The sequence below is a fragment of the Platalea leucorodia genome, assembly GCF_965183815.1.
Source record: "Platalea leucorodia genome assembly, chromosome: 1".
Classification (NCBI taxonomy): domain Eukaryota; kingdom Metazoa; phylum Chordata; class Aves; order Pelecaniformes; family Threskiornithidae; genus Platalea; species Platalea leucorodia.
Window position 1 is genome coordinate 157,361,706 of NC_138823.1, and position 18,313 is coordinate 157,380,018.

At 40.8% G+C, this 18,313-nt stretch overlaps 1 protein-coding gene across 1 annotated transcript in view; it reads left to right on the top strand.

The window, feature by feature from the left end:
• The window catches only part of DIP2C (disco interacting protein 2 homolog C), a gene marked incomplete at its 5' end in the record, with an annotated part of 324,759 nt that extends 306,446 nt beyond the window's left edge, over positions 1 to 18,313 (top strand). The window contains 5 exons of the mRNA XM_082316598.1: positions 8,332 to 8,389; positions 9,524 to 9,598; positions 10,705 to 10,879; positions 12,739 to 12,862; positions 17,775 to 18,313. Coding sequence (XP_082172724.1) covers positions 8,332 to 8,389; positions 9,524 to 9,598; positions 10,705 to 10,879; positions 12,739 to 12,862; positions 17,775 to 18,027 — 685 coding nt within the window. The 3' untranslated portion in view covers positions 18,028 to 18,313. The remainder of the gene's footprint in view (positions 1 to 8,331; positions 8,390 to 9,523; positions 9,599 to 10,704; positions 10,880 to 12,738; positions 12,863 to 17,774) is intronic.

The following is an 18,313-nucleotide window of genomic DNA, read 5'->3' on the forward strand; positions in this document are numbered from 1 at the left end:
TTTCCATCCCTCTTTCCTTTCGCCTCTTCTCTTGCCAGCCTTTGGGGGAGGACAGGGCCTTTGCTATCCCACACGCTCACAGTTTTTTGCGACAAATAATTCAGCAGAGGGTGCTGTGCTGGTGGTTACCCCTGGGAAATGGGCTCCGGCACCTTTGGGACCCACTCCAGCTTTGCTAGCCTCAGGCACTCGTTTGGCTCCTATCGTCATGGAGTCTCTGGCTGTAGGAATACTGAATGGTTAGGATTGGGAAGGAGAGCTCTGAAAAACAGTAAAAGCATCCTATATTTATATAAGGATCCATCACTAACTTGGTTAGAGATGTAATATCCTTTTAAATAGCTCTCTTCAATAGCTCTTAATATGTTCATTCAAGCCTCACATATCCTTCTTAATCTTGCATATACTAGAAATGTCTGTTTGCAGAAGATGAGCTTACTTATGTGAAGAGTCTTGTGAAGCTCAGCCAGGGTTCCCAATAAGTCTCCTGTGAAAAGGAGAGTCCCATTTCAGTGCCTTCAGGTGTACAAGGCACTGCTACTCGTGGCACCACTGACCTTTTCTTCAGAGTGGTAATCTGCGGTTTTAATGCAACTGAAAAAATAGCTCCGTGTGTTGAAGTTTTCCATGCACAGGAAATGTCCCTGGTGGTTGTGAAGGAGAGGGAACTTTCTGCAAGTTCTTCCCCAAAAATGCAGGGTGAGTCAGCTGGTGGCGTGAATTTTGAAGGTTGTAGCAAGATAAGGGGGAAGGTGAAAGAGAGTGACTTGATTTCAGAAATTCCACCTTTGATTACATTGTATGAATGTAGAATATTAATATTGCATTGGGGAAGCTGAAATTATTTCCATCATTTGTTAACAACAAATAAGCTAATTGGATTAGATGAGGAAGTTTTCAGATCCCAAGTTTGTTATAATGAAAGTTTTCCCTATGTGTGGAGTCTCTTTTTCTCAATTAGAACTGGGAAGATAAAGCGTTACAAAATAGAGAAAGCATATGGCATTAAATGGAATCATCAGATCACAACTGTGATTATGACAAGTGCTGTAAAAACAATTAGTAATAAACACCGTGTCCTGGGAGGCTTGTAATCTAAATAAAAAGATAACAGCTGAGAGCAGCTTTATGCCTGTTTTTGCAAATATGAACCTGAGGCACAGAGAAAGGTGATGCTGTGCCTGATGGGGCAGGGTAGGTGTGAGGGAGGGCCAAGAGGGAGACCAAATTCTGCGGAGTCCCTGCCCATTGCATTCATTTGAAATAGTTGTGCGTTGTGCTTTACACAGTGTGCAAAGTTAATTTAAACAAACTTAATGTAGTTCACGTAGAACAAAAGCTGGACATTTTAAAGTATTCCAAGGTTGAAAACAGACATAAACATGGCTTAGTTTTTTTACATATTTCCATAGTCTTATATGATCAGATTGCTATTACTTTTTTAATCTCTGAAGCTTTGAATATTCGCTTCCTGAACCAGAGTTCCTGCCTCATTTCTATCCCTTTGCAACTTTCTGAACTGTCTTCAATCCTTGTGTAACCTTTTCTGCTTCTTTGTTCAGCCATCTGAAGGATTGGAGGCTGTTTGCTTTTGACCTCAGGGAATTTGGGACATGAAGTGTAATTTAGGTTTATATTGAAGAAAAGCCTTTACATTAAAAGAAGTGATTTAGTGCTAATTCTTTAACTGAACTTGTTGATTATCGAATTAACAGGATTAAAATATGTCCTAGACATACAGAAGATTTAATGGTCATTCATTTTGTTGGCTAAAGTTTGCCTCAATCCAAAACTCCCTTTTTCAGTCTCAGTCGTATGTATCCATTATCTGAATTTGTCATGTGATGGGCGGAAAACTGCTCTGAGGAGACGAGGTTGATGCAGGGACACTCATCTTCATTATCTAGATTTTCCCTTCAGCCTAACCGTTCAGCTATGCCATTTTCCTACTTTTCTGATCTGGCTATTTGAACTAGGTATGTGATTTTGGAAGGCAGAGCTTATGTTCTTTGATCTGTATTTCCATTTTTGGTAGAATGAGCTCATTGACTTGTAAATTCTGGAATAGTTTATGTAGAAATATTTGAGTAAAGAGAAGATGCACTGAAAGTCTTGAGTGTCAAAGAGCCCTGACCCCAGTCCAGGATCCCACTGTTACCTCCAGTGCCCATCTTTCCGTTAACTATAGAAAATTGGAACAGGCTGCATCAGCCCTTTTCCACCATCAGTCTTACCCAGGCACCATCTCAATATCAGACAGCGATGTATAGCTGAAAGGTGTTGATGATAGCAATGGTTCATGGCAATAGTTCCTAGCTATTTGAGGTGGAACTGGGAAATCACTGTGCTGTGGATATTGCTACACGAAAGCATATGATGTGCTCTCTGGCATTAAATGCCTTGCAATCAGATTTTGGTTAAAATTTCTAATGAATTAGGTGGTTGTCTTTTTTCACCAGAAAAGACTGTTGTGTTGAAATCAGAAGAGTCAGTTTTGACAGACCTTTTTCAGCTTAAGGAGAAAGATAGGATTCTCAAGGTGGTCAAAACACCCTACTTTAACTTTTGAACTTTTGCTCGTGACGGTGGTTAAAGCATTTTCAGTTTGGAGAGTTAATTAACTTACTTACATTTCAAAACAGAACAAAAACCCTGAAACACTAAACATAAATAACCTCTTTTTCTGACCTGCAACATTTTTTTTCAGATTCCATTTACAGCTTCTTTCCATATTTCCCTTTTTTGTTCCAGTATAATACACAAAAATTTTCAAAACATCAATTTCTTGCAGGATAAGAAAATATCCACTTTTTCCCCACAAGCTCAACATCTAATGTAAGATGACAATCAGCAGGAAAACTTAAGAAATAGGGCTGGAATGAAACCAGAGGGACCATCAGCTGCTTCTTTCTGCCACAGAAAGGCTATGGGCAAGGAGGGGACTTACATACAGTGTATTTTCGATATATATTAGGTTGTCTATGCATTACGTCCCATTTGGTTTCCTCTAGGTTTTGTTGCGGAAAGTTTTCAAGAGTGGCAGCATCCCAAAACAGCTACTGAAAGAAACTGGTGTGCAAAATAGCTAGTATTAAAGAAACCAGAAAGCTGGACTTGCAAGCTGGCATGACTGCAAAGTGACATGGTGTGAGAACAGATCGCTCAAGACAGGGGGAAGGGTTGGTAGGGTAGACCGGGAAACGAGAGCTTGAGAGGATGGAAGGTGCAGCGCTTCAGTGCCCAAGCCTGGCTAACAGCAGGAGATGCTGGCAAGGAGGAGGAGGGCAGTTACCATGGCTCAGCTTGTAGGAATAGCTCTAAAGGGAAGAAAGAAGTTCAAGATGTGGGGTTTGGCCAAGTGTTAGGGTAAAAGGCAAATTCTTTAGCTGACTTTTATATTTAAAAAGAAAGGGGACAGTGGGAAAAACTCCTTTGAATTGGACGTGGAGAGCTAGTTAGAAATAACAAGAGGAAGCTAAGAACAGTTCATGCCAAGCATCACAGAGTAAAAAGCTTCCTGACTATGAAATACATTCAGCTGAGAAATAAACTCTGGAGGGAAGTGGAAGAAGCCCCATCATGCGGAATACTGTAACAGGAGTACACAAAGCACTCAAAAGTGCACGGCAGGGAACAGTCTTTTTTTGGCAGGGAGCGAGACTTGGATGACCTCACAGCTTCTTTCCATCTCTGTTAGAATCACAGAATCCAAAGTCTTCCTCAGAGCAACAGCACAGCCAGATTTGAAGGTTTGCCCAGTTTGACATTGTAACATCGGTTAGTACCACTCTGCACGCTCCAGCCCCTGCAGGTTCCCAAAGCAATAGTTAATAGCTCTGCTGACAAACTCTCTGATTAGTGTGAAATACTAGCAAGCTGTGGAATATATTTTGGTGAGTTTTAATCACCGAACAGACCAGATCTAAAAAGGAGCATAAACAAAATTTACAGTTTCATATAAGATAGTTGGGCAGAAACACGTTGTTACTGTATTTTGATACCCCCTTTGTTGCACAGTGATTACAGTGCCCAGTTAGTTATTGCTTGCCAGTTTTCATTCTAAAGTCAGATTTAACTCCTACTTTTCTATAGTAAGTGTTTGATTTAAAGGAGATGAAATCTGTCCAATGTATTAAATTGTAACAAAAAAAGAAGTTTAGCACATACTGGTGTTATAGCTGCATTCCTTATTAAATCCCAGTAGCCAGACTTTGAAACGTAGGCAGCTTTCTCAACTGTACAGCTCCAGCTAGAGATTTTTTTTAAGAAAAAAGATTAATTCTTAGGATCCAGTGAAAAACATTCTAAAAATTATACTCTCCTATACTATACTACGTAAATATTACAGATTTGTTGTGTATCATCATTGCTTATAGCTTTGTAACAGCGCAACAATTCTTAAACACCTTCTGCCTCTCCCCTCCAGGGAGACATTTTGGTGGGAGAGAAACTCTGTGTCTGCCCTGGATTGGGTCACTCATTTATGTTTTCCCTCTCAGCTTGGCTGCAAACCACCGGAAGGTGCAAAAGTAGCTTTCACGCCCAAGGGCAGCATTTTTCTCCCATCCACTTGACTTTCAGGCTCTTTGCCCAGGCTGGCTCTACTGCCGTGTTCTCCTCTGCCCTTCCCAGCAGGACGCGAAGGCAGCAGCAAGCAGCGGGAAGGCTCTGTACTCACTTCGTAAGAGATTGTTTTTCCTCCCAACAAAGAATGGCTGGAGCACTGCAGAGAAACAGGACTTGCCTTTTCTAGACCTCTGCTGTCTGGGAGCACGTTATGATTATTTGTGAATTTGGAGAAGGTTTACTACCTTTGTCCTGAGAAGGCTGCAAGGAGCCGTGGGTTTCTTTGGCAGCATCACCTGGGTAATTCAGAGGCGTCGTTTTTCAAGGGTCTGGTGGGCCCTGTGCTCTGCCTTTTTCCCTTGCCTGCCAGCCCAGCCTTCATAGTGATGCTGCTCACTCGAGAGGGAAAGCGAAGAAGTTCTCAGTCGTGTCTGCTGTCTGTGTTTGTCAGTGGAAAAATGGAAATCTCTTGGGGAAGAGTGGGAACAATTGAATTATTTTATGCTGAGGCACAGTAAGACTCATTTTAAAAATTATTGCCTAATGTCCATAATTTATTCACAGTACTAGTCCCAGTAGAGTTAATAAGACTATTACGCACTTAAAATTAAGTATGCACATAGGAGTCGGTAACATCAGAATCTGATGTTTTACTTCTATTTTTTTGAAATCTCTTTGTGGCAAAATATCTTTTATTATTTCAGAGTTGTTAGAGGTTTAACAGTATGTTCCCAAATGGATTGTGAGCTTAGCAGAAACTTTTTAAAAAGGAGTCCCAAGTTTTTGAGCTCTAGCAGGGCCCTCGCAGAAAACCTCCAGGAGATGCCATTTCTATGTTTAATGCGCTGCCATGATAACTCTGTAGGGACGCGACGCGGAAAGCACGGAGTGGGAGAGGTTTAACAGAATTGGAAACTGAGAAATCGCACCTTCTGGATCGTCATGTGCTAAAAAATCAGACGAGGTTAAAGGAAATAGTGGAGAAGGGAACTAGAAGAATATGCTAGTGCTAATAAGAACAAGGTGGGAAGCACAGATGCTGAAAGCAAAGAGATGGTCGGATTTATGAATGTTGATTCGTATCCAGTAGTCACTTCATTGACTATTGAATGCATAGCTTTATTATATGTGATTTCTGCTGGGCCTGGAGTTCAGCAACACTTCACTGAGGCATGTCTTAGTAGGGGGAAGGGAGCAGAGGCCAGCAGTACCTCGGGGCAGCTGGACACCTCTCACATAGGCTTTTCCTGCCCCAGAGGTGTTTTGCTACTGTTACCCAGATCGAATTCTTTTTTAAACCAATCTTAAATTCAAATAAAGTACTTCCTGACTATTCCTGTATTTCTGCTTTTTTAAGATTTTCTGTATTTGACAAATGTTGGTAAATAATAAATAAGATAACTCTGTTAAAGGAGATACCAAGTAGTTGAGATGATGACTAGTTCTTCTAAGAACAGCTACCTGTCTGCAAATACATGGCTAAAGATTGGAGATGTCAGTTGTTTGGAAGAACTCAGTTAAAGGCATTTTCTATTTCTACACTAACGTGGATTTTACAGAACAAAGATATATATAAAAAGGCAGAAATATAGGTATAGTTAACAACTGTTTTTTGCAATATTTGATTTTGTTTCCATATTCACAGAGTTATTTTTAAAGCCTTTGCTGCATACTCCTAAATACCTATGATTTGGCTTGCCATTTGAACAGCAACGCAAGTGTGACTTATCTAGACATACCCTTTCCAGACTAACATTAATTTAGCCTTGCATGTACACCTTATAGTGAAGCTTCTGTGGCCTGGGTTTCTGTTGCCCCGTCTCTGTGTCCCTGGTTGAACAGATGGATGTTGTAGCTTCACTGCATTTGCTGTGAATCCAGTGGTGGCCCTACTGCTCTTCAGCTGGTGGGAGGTTCAACAGAAAATGTTGTAGAAAACACGGGCACGTGTGCACACCTGTAACACAGCAGAGGTTTAAGAGAGCAATGCAGTGTAAAACAAGGGCAGTATAGCATTAAAGGTAGCACACAGAAGTGGTAATTAGTGCTTCAGGCTCTGTTCTGGGAGTTTTGTGGCAGTTGAACAGATGTTGGAAGGTGGTTCCTGTTGGGCACCTTGCAGGAGAGCAGGTCAGGCTGCAGCTGCCTAACCGAGCCTGCTCCAGGCAGTGCCCCTTGTAGGGCACTTTACATCCTTTTCGTCTCAAAATGACTTGGAAAAGCAGTCTGAAATTGCTGGGTATTTGGGTTGTATCTCTTTCTGTTAGTGCGAGGAACTGTTCACACTGATGTGCAATGCCTCAGGGCTTAGCCCTGCCCCATCCATCAAGGTTGAGAGACTTCCCAGAACTGCAGATAAAACGCTATTGACTATTCCTGCCTTGACCTCGACAGTCCCAGCTTTTATAGAAGACTTTTGGAGCAAAAAAATAGGAAGGGGGAAAAAAAAAAAAAGATGATCTTTTTCCATCTCCTTTATGTTTTGGGGCTGAACTTGCCAAAGCTTTGTTCTTCTCCAAAGGGACCTCTAGCTGAGGTCTCTCTGTGTCTCATCTCTCCTTTCCCAAACGGAGCACTGCGGTACTCTGTCTTTAAAAAGACGTCAAAACAGTCCGAAAATGATCTGTCGTGACTGCTCCTAACAAGACTGCAGTTTTATGATCAGTTTAACTAGATCCAGTTCTCCACCCATCCACTCCTAGCTATGTCTTCCTCTCTTCTGATGTTTCATCTTTACCTTTTACAGAGTTGGTTTTAGGCATCTTGTGTTGTTTTTTTTTCTTTCTAATCACAGGGCTGAGGGAAGGAAAGAGGTAAGAACAGCTCTTTTGACAGAAGTCCAGATTTAGCTTGGTTAAGTGGATTGTGAAAAATGTTCAGGAGTGGAAGTTTAAGGTTTTCATGGGCTGTTAGAACTTCTAAGTTATCTCACTTAGGATACAGGAATGCCTAGATGTTACCAAATTTTCTTCACCATCTACTGGCTGAGATCATCAGCTATTTTAGGACTTTAAAGTCTCTTTCATTCTAACCTGCGGAGTACTTTTCTAAGGTTAAATGAGGAATTTCCTTCCAGACCATCACACCACTGAAGGAGAGCTGCCATTTCTGTTTCTTTATTGGGAAAATAAGGTATCTAAGAAAGGAAGAGAGAGGACCAGAAAGCCACACTCAGAGAAGGGGTCTGACCTCAGCAGTAATAACATTTTTCACTAAATGATTTTTTTTTTATATTAAACTGTTTATCAGCCACTGTCCATTGAAAATAATTAAAAGATTGCAAATGCAGATTTGAAGTTAAGGCCAGGTTCTGAGTTATTATGACTTCAATTTTAACTGTTAGCTACTCCTGGAATGTGGTTGCTCACTCAGCTCACATGCTTTTGTGTCTGTGCCCTGGCATTTATGATGTTCTTGGGGGAAATCAGTATTTTAGATCCCTCTTGTTGCGAATAAATTTGTGCATGGAATTCCATTTACCAAAGTCTTATCAAAAACAAATAAAAGGCACTAAATACATTTGAAGAATTTAATATTGAAGAAAACGTTCACACACATCTTTTTTTCATTATTTTCCCAGCCGTAAGTCTTGACTAAGATTAAATATTGGGCCCAATTATGTTCTACAGGATATAAGCTTCATCTGTTCCAAAAATAACATTAATCTCTGTGACCATTAACCATTCCTTTTAGAAATAAATGTTAACAAAAAGCGAATAAACACAACCATGTATTATGCATATTATTTTTACATGTATTTTACAGAGTTCGTTTAGTCGAAAGAGGATCTCCACATAGTTTGCCCCTCATGGAGTCAGGAAAAGTAAGTACTGAAAGAAGATTTAAATGTACCTTTTATGGTAAATATTTTCAGTAAATTTCCATTTCTGTTCATTTTTACATGAATGTAGTGTTGAGGAAGGCTTTATCAGCCGTGCAGACTGAAGACCTTTCTTTACTGTTGAGGTTACAGCACGATGGCAGTAACTGATGCATTACTGCGCTCTCAGAAGCTGTACCTCCCTCTCTTAGGCAAAAAGCATTTCCTTCTTTCATGCAAAAAGAAGGTACTTCATCCTCCACATCTCACTTTGAACAGCTAACAGATGTGCCACTATTGAAGGCAGTTTTATCGATGTAGACCCACCTCCGCTGAGAACTGGTCTGAGGTTACCAACGCTGTACTCAGAGGTGACTGATTCCTGCAGAGGGACCGTCCCTGGTGGGCGGCTTCGCTGTGGGGACAGGGTGAGGACACGGGACCCGCACACAGAGATAGGGGTGCTGCTCTCAGCTCTGTGCGCTGGTGACTGAGGCCTGCTGCTGAGCGTGCTCTGCCTTTGGGAGAAAGGAGAGGTGCCATCACTGCGGCGCGGAGCCACCGAGGCGCTCCCTGCTCACTGACTGCCCTTGACGCTGTGGATGCTCGTGTCAAGCTTTCTAACCATAACTTTGCAAACACTTACGGGCAGAGGATGCTCCTTTTTCTATTTTAGGGTTGAACATCTGCCCACCTCTGTAGTGTTGAATGTCCATTACATGAAGTCATTGGCAGGGCCTCATTCTGGGGAGATTGCATGGTGCCTCTGGCTTGCTATTTGTTTCAGGCCAAAGTTTCATGTGGCTAGTGTGGGGGTTTTTTTCTATTCTAGTATATACTCTCAGAGAGACTTGAGCCATTTGGTAGGATTTTTGTATTGTATTGAACACTTGATTTCTGAGGAGTTTTTAATGATGGAACAGCTTTCACAAAGAGAAGAGGTTTTGTAGCATTTCCCAGTTATCTCAGAATTTATTACATCTATGGGCTATTTTAATTTTTTATGTTATAAGTCTACTTTAACTTTTCAAGGATTTCTTCTAGTTTCTAATGAAGGTTTTTTGGGGACAAAGAGTCAGCATATGATTGCATAAGCTGGTATCTGCTTTCTTACTGCCTCATGTTTTCTTTCAATAGATCCTCCCAGGCGTACGTATCATTATTGCTAATCCAGAAACAAAGGGACCCTTAGGAGATTCTCATCTTGGTGAGGTGAGTCATGAAAACTTAACCTCTGTACGCTCTGAACTAAATTGCAGAGATAAAGCTATCATCGTGTATGCCAGTGGTTTCCTCTAATACATCTTATCAAATGCCCAGTCGAGAAAATTGTGAATTCTACAGATCTTAGTGTGTAGCATGATATTTGTATCATTATTGAAATTGTTAGTAACATACTTGATAAATACTAAAAATAGCTCGAGTTTGTTAAAAAATTCAAAAAAATCTGCTTTTTCTAACTGTATTTTCTACTTGGTGCTTCACTAATTCTGATGGAAACGTACAGGAAAAAATAAGTTTATTGATTAGTCTAATTTCAGCTAGATGGTTTTCTAGTGCTATTCTCTTTATAATCATTGTGCTTCAACGCACTGAAGTACTCTCATTAGCTGAGTTGAGCAAGGCTATATGTTTTTCCAATTTATTTTATGTTTCTAGAGAGAGAAAAAAAAAGTTATTTTCAATGAGCAATTAAAGATCTAATTAACAAAATGAAGAATTTGCTTAGTCATAATTAAAACTACAATCTAATTTGTGAGATTCATCTCTAAGATTTCATTACTATGAAATCGTAAAAATTTCCATGATGCCTTGAGTTAGATGAAATGAATCCTTCTCCATAGGTGAAGGTCCCTGGTCTGAACCTTTAAAATAATCTGTCTGTCTGGTGTTCACAGAGGATGCCCTGCTGATACACTGAACCGTGAGCGGGGGACTATGGAAAGAGCACTGGTGTATAGGCTCTTCTGAAAATTGCCATAACCAAGCAGACCTCAGAGCTAGCGGAGCCGTTCAGGGAGGCTGTGCAGGTCTTCGGCTCACCTGGGGCCGGAGGGCTGCAAGGCAGGTGTCCCCGCAGCCGTGAGTCCAGCGTCCCTCTGCCCCAGGCATAGCTCAGATCTGCACTCCGACTTCAGCGAGGTTAGATTGGGGTCTCTGTGCCTAAAACTGGGTCAGTCACAGGTTCAGAAACAGCGTTAAAAGGCATTATAGTATTATCTAGCTATGACTAAAAATATTTACATCAAGAATTTTCGATAATGCTTCATTCTGGAAAGCTACTTTAATTAATACCAGTATAATTGCTTTTAACTTAGATATGGGTTCACAGCACTCACAATGCCAGTGGATATTTTACCATCTATGGAGATGAATCTTTGCAATCAGATCATTTTAATTCAAGACTCAGCTTTGGAGACACACAGACTATTTGGGCTCGAACTGGCTATCTGGGGTTCCTGAGAAGAACAGAACTCACAGATGCAAACGGAGGTAAGAGGGTTCTCATCATCTAGGCCATTGCATGTAATTTGGATTATTTTGAGGCTGGCACCGTGTCTCTTGGCCTGCACTACCTGACATGTTCAATCTGTGAAACCTGTAGAATGGCAAAAAAGCCTTAGTTAAAATAATCAGAAAATAAAACAGAGGGCGAGATTTCCCTGCTGAAGCAGTCACTTTTCCTTTGCTGTACCTCAGGTGCTATAAATCCTCTCCACCAGTGGCTTGTTGGCACTGTTAATGTGCCAAGTGCTTCAGCTTGAAAAATATGAAATGCAGCTTAAAATGCCATCATTTGCTCTTGCAGTCATATCTGCAGGAATGCATTCGTGCAGACAGATAAAGCCTTGTCGTGAGTCTCAGCCCTGTCCCTCCTGTGATGACCACCACCTTTGATAATTCCTCTGTTACAAACTTATTTACAGAAGCTGTCAAAATTCCTCAAATTTCCCTGTCTTGAAACCTGCTGGGATGGTTACTGAAATGTAAAACAAGCAGTAGCCTGCAGGAGAAGCTACGGGGTGTTTAGATTTCTGTCGGGAAGGTACAGGATTTCATTACTTGTTTTTATGACATTCCTTATCTCGTGTACACATGTAAGCAAACCAGCACTGCCAGGCACACGGAGTCTCTGCTTGGGAAAACGTTACTTTCCTGTGATTTTTGCAGAGCACGTGCCATGAGCGGCGGCTGGCTGAGGTGGCAGTCGAGGCTGTTGGCAAAGTATGGTTTCTAGCAATGCTGGGAGCACCTCCAGGAGTGATCTCAGGGCCCCGGTGTCAGTGCAATTAGAAGAGCCACTATTCAGCCGAAGAGTGAATTCATCAAATCTGAAAGCATTTTAGTAATCACTGTGGATTACAACTGCTGCTCATGTCCTTATGTTAGCATCTTCCTGAAGAGATTTACTTGCGGTTGCGCAGGCTTTTTTCATTTCATAATGATAGCCCAGCCTGGAGAAAATTCAGGATTCTCTGAGGATATTGCAACTTAAGCATCCAAATAGCTTAAATCTTCTCCTGGCAAAGAGTTGCTAAGTCTCCGTTCTCTTCCCACTTTTAGCTCCCAGTGCAGAAAGTTCTCTGCCCTTTATTACTGGTAGAGGCTACATTGCCATTACATTACCACTGTGCCACTATCTAAATTAATGTAAAAAGAGCCAGTTATCTGCTCTTAAGTCTGTTAAGGAATATTATTTCTTCATGGATAACATGCAGTCATTTATTATCAGCCTAATATCTTTTTAAAAGTGTCATTTCAGCTTCATTTATTTCTTTAGCCAGTAAAAATTAGTACTATAAGAGCATTATGCTCCAGAGCTTACCATTTGTCTGAATGAGCAATTTGCTATCGGGCACATAGCACATATTTCTAGTTTATTGATAAACACCTTTCTAATACACCTTAAGCATCAGTACTGACCATCTCAAAGCTACTGGAAGAAAATCATCCATACTGTTAGGGTCAGATTCATCCTTTCTCTTTCAAAAGAAAGAGAGAAAAACAAGGAGCTTATTGTCTATTTAGGGCGCCTTAGAAAAGAATGAGTCTATTCTGCATCAGCCTGGGAGAAAAACAGGAATTTATGCTGCTGTCTTTGGATAAAGACTTCTACCTTTCTCTTCTTCAAATGGGAATAGTGTTCCTGCCTTCCTTTCTTCTGCTTTCTGCTCTGCATTGCACTCCAGTAATGGAAAATTCTTATTAGTTCGGAAATCGCTTTAGTGTTTCAGAAATTCAAGGATAACATATAAGTGTTGTACTTATTTTACTTATTTATTAATGTGAACATTTTTGTAATTTAATGTGCTGGAGAATAGGATCATTAATATTTTTTTCCTTACAACCAGAACGCCATGATGCACTTTATGTTGTGGGTGCATTAGATGAAGCCATGGAGTTACGAGGGATGAGATACCATCCGATCGATATTGAAACCTCTGTAATTAGAGCACACAAGAGCATCACAGAATGGTAAGGATTATATAACACCGGGGCCCTTATATAAAGCTGAAATATCTATAATGTCTGGGTTTTTTTCTTGGATATTGCAATTGATCGAGGAAATGGCCTGTCAGGATGGTCACAGGATTTATAACCCAGCTGTAAATATGTCCTTAGGATGAAACTTTCCACAAACAGATTTAATCAGGAAGGACTGTTTTCTGCTAAGATCATTCAATATGTTTCTTTTTTTCTGTGTGGTTTTAAGTACAAGTGAAAGATTAAACTTTTAATTTGAGAAAGCCAAGCAGCTCTCAGGTAGGTCAGCAGCTGTATCTTGGAGTTTGAGATTTATATTCTAACCAGGAAAAGCAAACTGGTATGAGTGTGAGCTTTAGGAGTATTATTAGAAGGAGTAAGCGAGCAAACATTTCAAATAAATGGACACACTAATAAACTTTATTAGTGAACACACTGTTAATAAATCAAGCAGTGATCAAATCAAGGTCACAATGGAAATTGAAGCAGTACATCAAGGAGTTAATAATGATGTTGTCTTAATCAATGTATCACATCATCAAATGCACACAGCAGGTAATCATTTCTTGAGGCCGACATGAGAACAAATTGCTTTTCATTATTCTTGCATCAGGAGACTGAGTCAGGTAGCTGGTTTGTTTTGATATAACCTCAGCGCAGCTCTTCTCCTTTCAACCAAAACGAACCTGTCTCAACAGCCAGAGCAATTTAGTGAGTATAAGACGTGACTCTCCATTTTTCTTTTCAGTCCTGGCTGCAAAGGTGTGGCCTGGAGCAGTAAACTTAATAATGAAGCACAGCAACCAGACTGGTTTCTTTAGTCAAAACACCCTGCTTTTTTCTTAAGTATCTGTTAAAATTAAGGCAGTTAATTGCTTCGTTGACTGTAACTGAGGTTTTGCCTTATTGCCTCCTCCCTAGAGCATCGCCCCTGCTGGTATGGTCTTGTGCCAGCTAGCCATTACACAGGCTGGCAGATTCTGTGTCCTCATACAGACCAGCGTGAACACTTTAAGGATGCTGTGAAATTCTCCTTGAAAATGTGTCAGATCAGTATCAGCAGTGGATGGAAAGTTTTCAGATCAAGCTATTTAGGGACAGCTCTATTATAGGATGGCCACAGATTCATGAATCGATGTGTTCAGCAGTACCTGTTTGTCAGAGATTTGTGTGTCCTGAAAGTGTGAGCTCATGGGCAGTGAATGAAGTAGCCACATCACACTGCAGAAATGGTCATCATGGGTTTCAGTGGCCAAAAATGCTTAAATTATGTTCCTTTTTTCAAGACCACTGAAAGCACTTTGAGGATCCTTTTCTTTCCATTATCATGGAAATCCTGAGTGGGATAATGGCAACTGAAAAACAGTTAGGGTAAGCCGGGAGGACTGAAGGAAAAGGCCACTGAATTTCTGCAAGAAGGCAGAAGTACATGCAAATAATTCTCAGTGCTTTAACTCTTCCCAGTAGTTGGGTGATAATGTACAAGGCACATGAGCAAGATACCAGAAAACATGCTGTACTATTCCTACCCTTTGCCCGAAGGCCAAAATTGAAAGTCTTCAGGGTTGTTTTTTCCTCAAAGAAGAGAGATCGGTGATGAGTTAAACGTTTCTCTGATGTGGTCCCTGCAGAAAATGGACACACAGCAGATCAGAGCAACGTCGTCTGGTTTGCTCAGAGTTCCCAGCACCTTCCTAACCAGTGCTCTGCCTAATAGTGCTCTCAAGCCACCATCATGGAGTTTTCATTCATAGTCCTAGTCCTGACTGTCCTTGACTTTTCTCACTTAACTTCTCTTTCAGTTTCTCTTAGAGATCCTCCTCTTGTCTTTGTGAAACACCCCTTGACTATGCAATAGCCAGTTAAATCTTTCTTTTTATATATACTTTGTATATGCCTGCCTTTGGACGGAGGCATGAGCCTCTGTTCTTGTTGGAGGCCGCTGTTGTTTTGGTTGCAGTGACCCATTAAGGATTTAACTGCATTGATACCTATTGCAAACCAAAGGTACTGGGTATGTCCAGTCAATAGATTGTAAAAATAGCCTCAGCTTCCAAGAAACACGTGCTCATTTTGTAACGTTTGACACTATTGAGGAAAGTGGTGACTTGTTGATTGACATGTGATCCTGCTGTGCAACTTCTGTCATTGAGGATCAGATCTAAAAGGTCATTTAAATTATTCTTGTCTTTTTTAAGAAATTTTAGCACAAAATCAACAACCTCTGACTCTGGGCCTCCTGTGTCTCAATACGTAACAAGCAAGAGAGTGGCATAGTCTGTTTTTACTGTGACGTGTAACTATACCAGGCATTTTTGAAAGTGTTTTTAATACTGCAGAATGTCTTGAGAAATAATGTATGTGTATGTGTTTTAATTAAAGCACATTGTTGACTCATTTAAACTTCAAACCCTTGAAAGAGGAACAGAACATAGCTGCCTGGAATTTGCTAAGAAGTGGTTTTCTCTTTCTGCATAGTGACAAATAGGTAAAGCTACACAAGATATGTGGAGAAGAAAACCATTATGGGCCTCTTTTGCTGGAGGCATTTCAACAGCTTCCTTGCTTTTCCTGAAGCGTTTGGTGGGATGGAAGCAGCAGGAGGGGCCGTTCCCAGCTCAGTGCATTGGCCATGTTGCATCTGTTGGGTGTGGCTCTGTAATTTCTTGAGAAAGTGCAGCCTTCCTGGGTCCCTAGGTTTTTGTTTGTTGGGTTTTTTTTGGTTCATCAGGGCTAGAAAGTTAGTGTGTTCATAAGTGATACATGCTGGCCAATATATCTTCATCTCAACAGATGAGAACATAAAGGGCAATATTTCCTTTTACTTAACAGCAGTCACCAGTGAGTTAGAATCACATGAAACTAGTTTTAAATTAAATTGAAACCCTCTTAGGAGTGCCAGTGGCTCTAGGACCTAAAAGAAACTTCATGAAGGTTTTGGAAATCAGTCTTCTGAACTCAGACAAACTAACTTCTTCTAAGCCATGTTTTGGGGACCTGCTCCTGAATCTTGCCATTAATTGCTTTCCCAAGTAACAAGCTAACAGTAGGTTTAAGGCATGGTTTCAAGTGCTAACTTATATTTTAATAAAACCTCCTCAGGCTTTTTTGTTAAAATATATATAATACTAAGAGAGATGGTTGTACAGCAATCCATAAAAATTCTAGGGCCTCTCTGGAGATGGTCACCTGTGCAGACTGATACTTCACTTTATTAATATTCAACATCAATCAAAACTTACTAGAATGTCTGTGAAAACATAATGACAAATTAAAATTAATTTCATAGCAGTACTCAGTCAAAAGGAGCCTGCACAGCCTTGCTTTGGCTGCCCATTAGTTTTCCAGATCAATAAGCACATAAGAATTAAATCAAATTGTACTTTGGCAGGATCTGAAAATGATTTTTTTTTTAAATAGTAAGTGCTTTTCTCCTAAAATCCATTCTGTTAAGCATCAACATAGAGCACATTTTCATAGCTAACTTTTGGGCAAAGTAAGACATGTTTCCAAAGTACAGGGATTTTCAGAATTGTCTTAGTAGACTAAAACAGTGCACTTCTGTCTCAATCCAACATTGACCTTAGGGTAAGTAGCTCTTTTTGAAGTTGGCTTATGTACATAATATATTCTAGCTTTCAGATGGTTATGCTCGAGACAGTTCTGAGAAATTATCCCCTGATTTTATAAGGTAAAGGAGGGTAAAGTACAGGGCTTGATGTATGAGTTACACATGTAGAATATTATTATTTATGCTATGGAATAAGTTAGAGGATGAAATAACCATCGTCTGTGTCTTAAACACCTGCAAGGAAGAAAGAGATTGCTCTTTGTGGAGCCTCAATCCTGCTGACCTCCTGGGAGACTTCAGAGGCTTTGGAGACATTTGAGAGGTGGGGAGGAGGATGGAGGGAAGCACACACCAGACTTTCATACCCTCCCAGCCTCCGTTTGGAAGGATAAATGCATTATCCTTAGCCAGAAAAGATGTACAATAGCAGAAACCAAAATTTACCTGCTTTGGCTCAAGGGCTTAACCAAAATTTTGGGGTCTTACAAAGTTCTTTTAGTAAAGAAGAGATACTGGTGGTAATGGTGTTCCCCTGACCATCTCACCTGTTAAAAAGGAATGTAAAAACTCCTGTCCCCTTAAACCCAACAGAAATAAAACACAGCCGAAATAAACCAGATGGAGACACTGCTTATTTCTGTATAAACCAATTGGTCCAGAAGAATCGCAGCTCTTTTGTGCTGAGCTCTGACCTGCCTGGACAGCAGCCAGCCCAGTCCAGAAGGCACGTAGCCATGTTAGCCTCACACCGTGCAAGTGAGGAACCCCCTCCCCGGCCGCCCGGGGACCTCTGTGCAGCCTGCAGTATGCCATGCAAACGTCCCCAGGGCTCCCACCCCTTCACTAGGCGAGTTTATCCCTAAGATCTTTCAGCTCAGACTATGTTCCTGCTGTTCCTTTTGGTGCCTTTTCTTTTAACCTCCTTTGCTCTTCTGGGCTGCTCTTCAAAAAAGCCCAGAGAAGACACCTCCACCCACACATCGCTCATGCATGCTTTCATGAACACAGCAGTGCTGTGACAGTTCTCTGGCTTCAGAAGGAGCCGCACGTTGTCTTACCACCTCCTTCCATCATGGGCAAGGATTAGACTCGAGTTTCTGTAAAGTTTAGCCCAATACTTGGTATTGCAGCAATATTAAAGTGAGAGCTAGCGGGGCTGTTCTTCTGCCCCTGCCTGCAGACTTGTTCTCTCTTGCTACTTAGGCTTTGCGGTGAGCATACAGAAGGAGCCCTAGGAGTTGAAACAAAAGGTAACCAAGGTGGAATGAAAAGAGTGAAAAATAAAATGGGTAAAAAAACCCATCACTAATATTATTTTTTGTTTCATTCCAGTGCGGTGTTTACCTGGACAAATTTATTGGTCGTTGTAGTTGAGCTGGATGGATCAGAGCAAGAAGCTTTGGACCTGGTTCCTTTGGTCACCAACGTGGTCCTGGAGGAACACTATCTGATTGTAGGGGTGGTGGTGGTTGTGGACATTGGTGTAATTCCTATCAACTCCCGTGGAGAGAAACAACGTATGCACCTACGAGATGGATTTTTGGCAGACCAGCTAGATCCCATCTATGTGGCCTACAACATGTAGTCTTGTACCTTAAAGCTTCCATGGACTTTACTATAGATGTATAAAATTTTTTGGTGTCCACTAAAAAAGTGTGCAGATAAGATGCTGACACTCATCAGAATGGAACTGTTTCTATTACGACTTTTCAAAGCAGTCACGATTGGCAGGAAATAAAATGTGAAATGTTTTCTTTTACCACTAAATTTTAGAAAAGAAGGACTATGGGGTGAGGCCCTTCAGTGTGTTGGAAAAGCCCATTTTAAACTTTTTTTTTTTTTGCTTATTGGACAATACTGCTTTTTGAGTA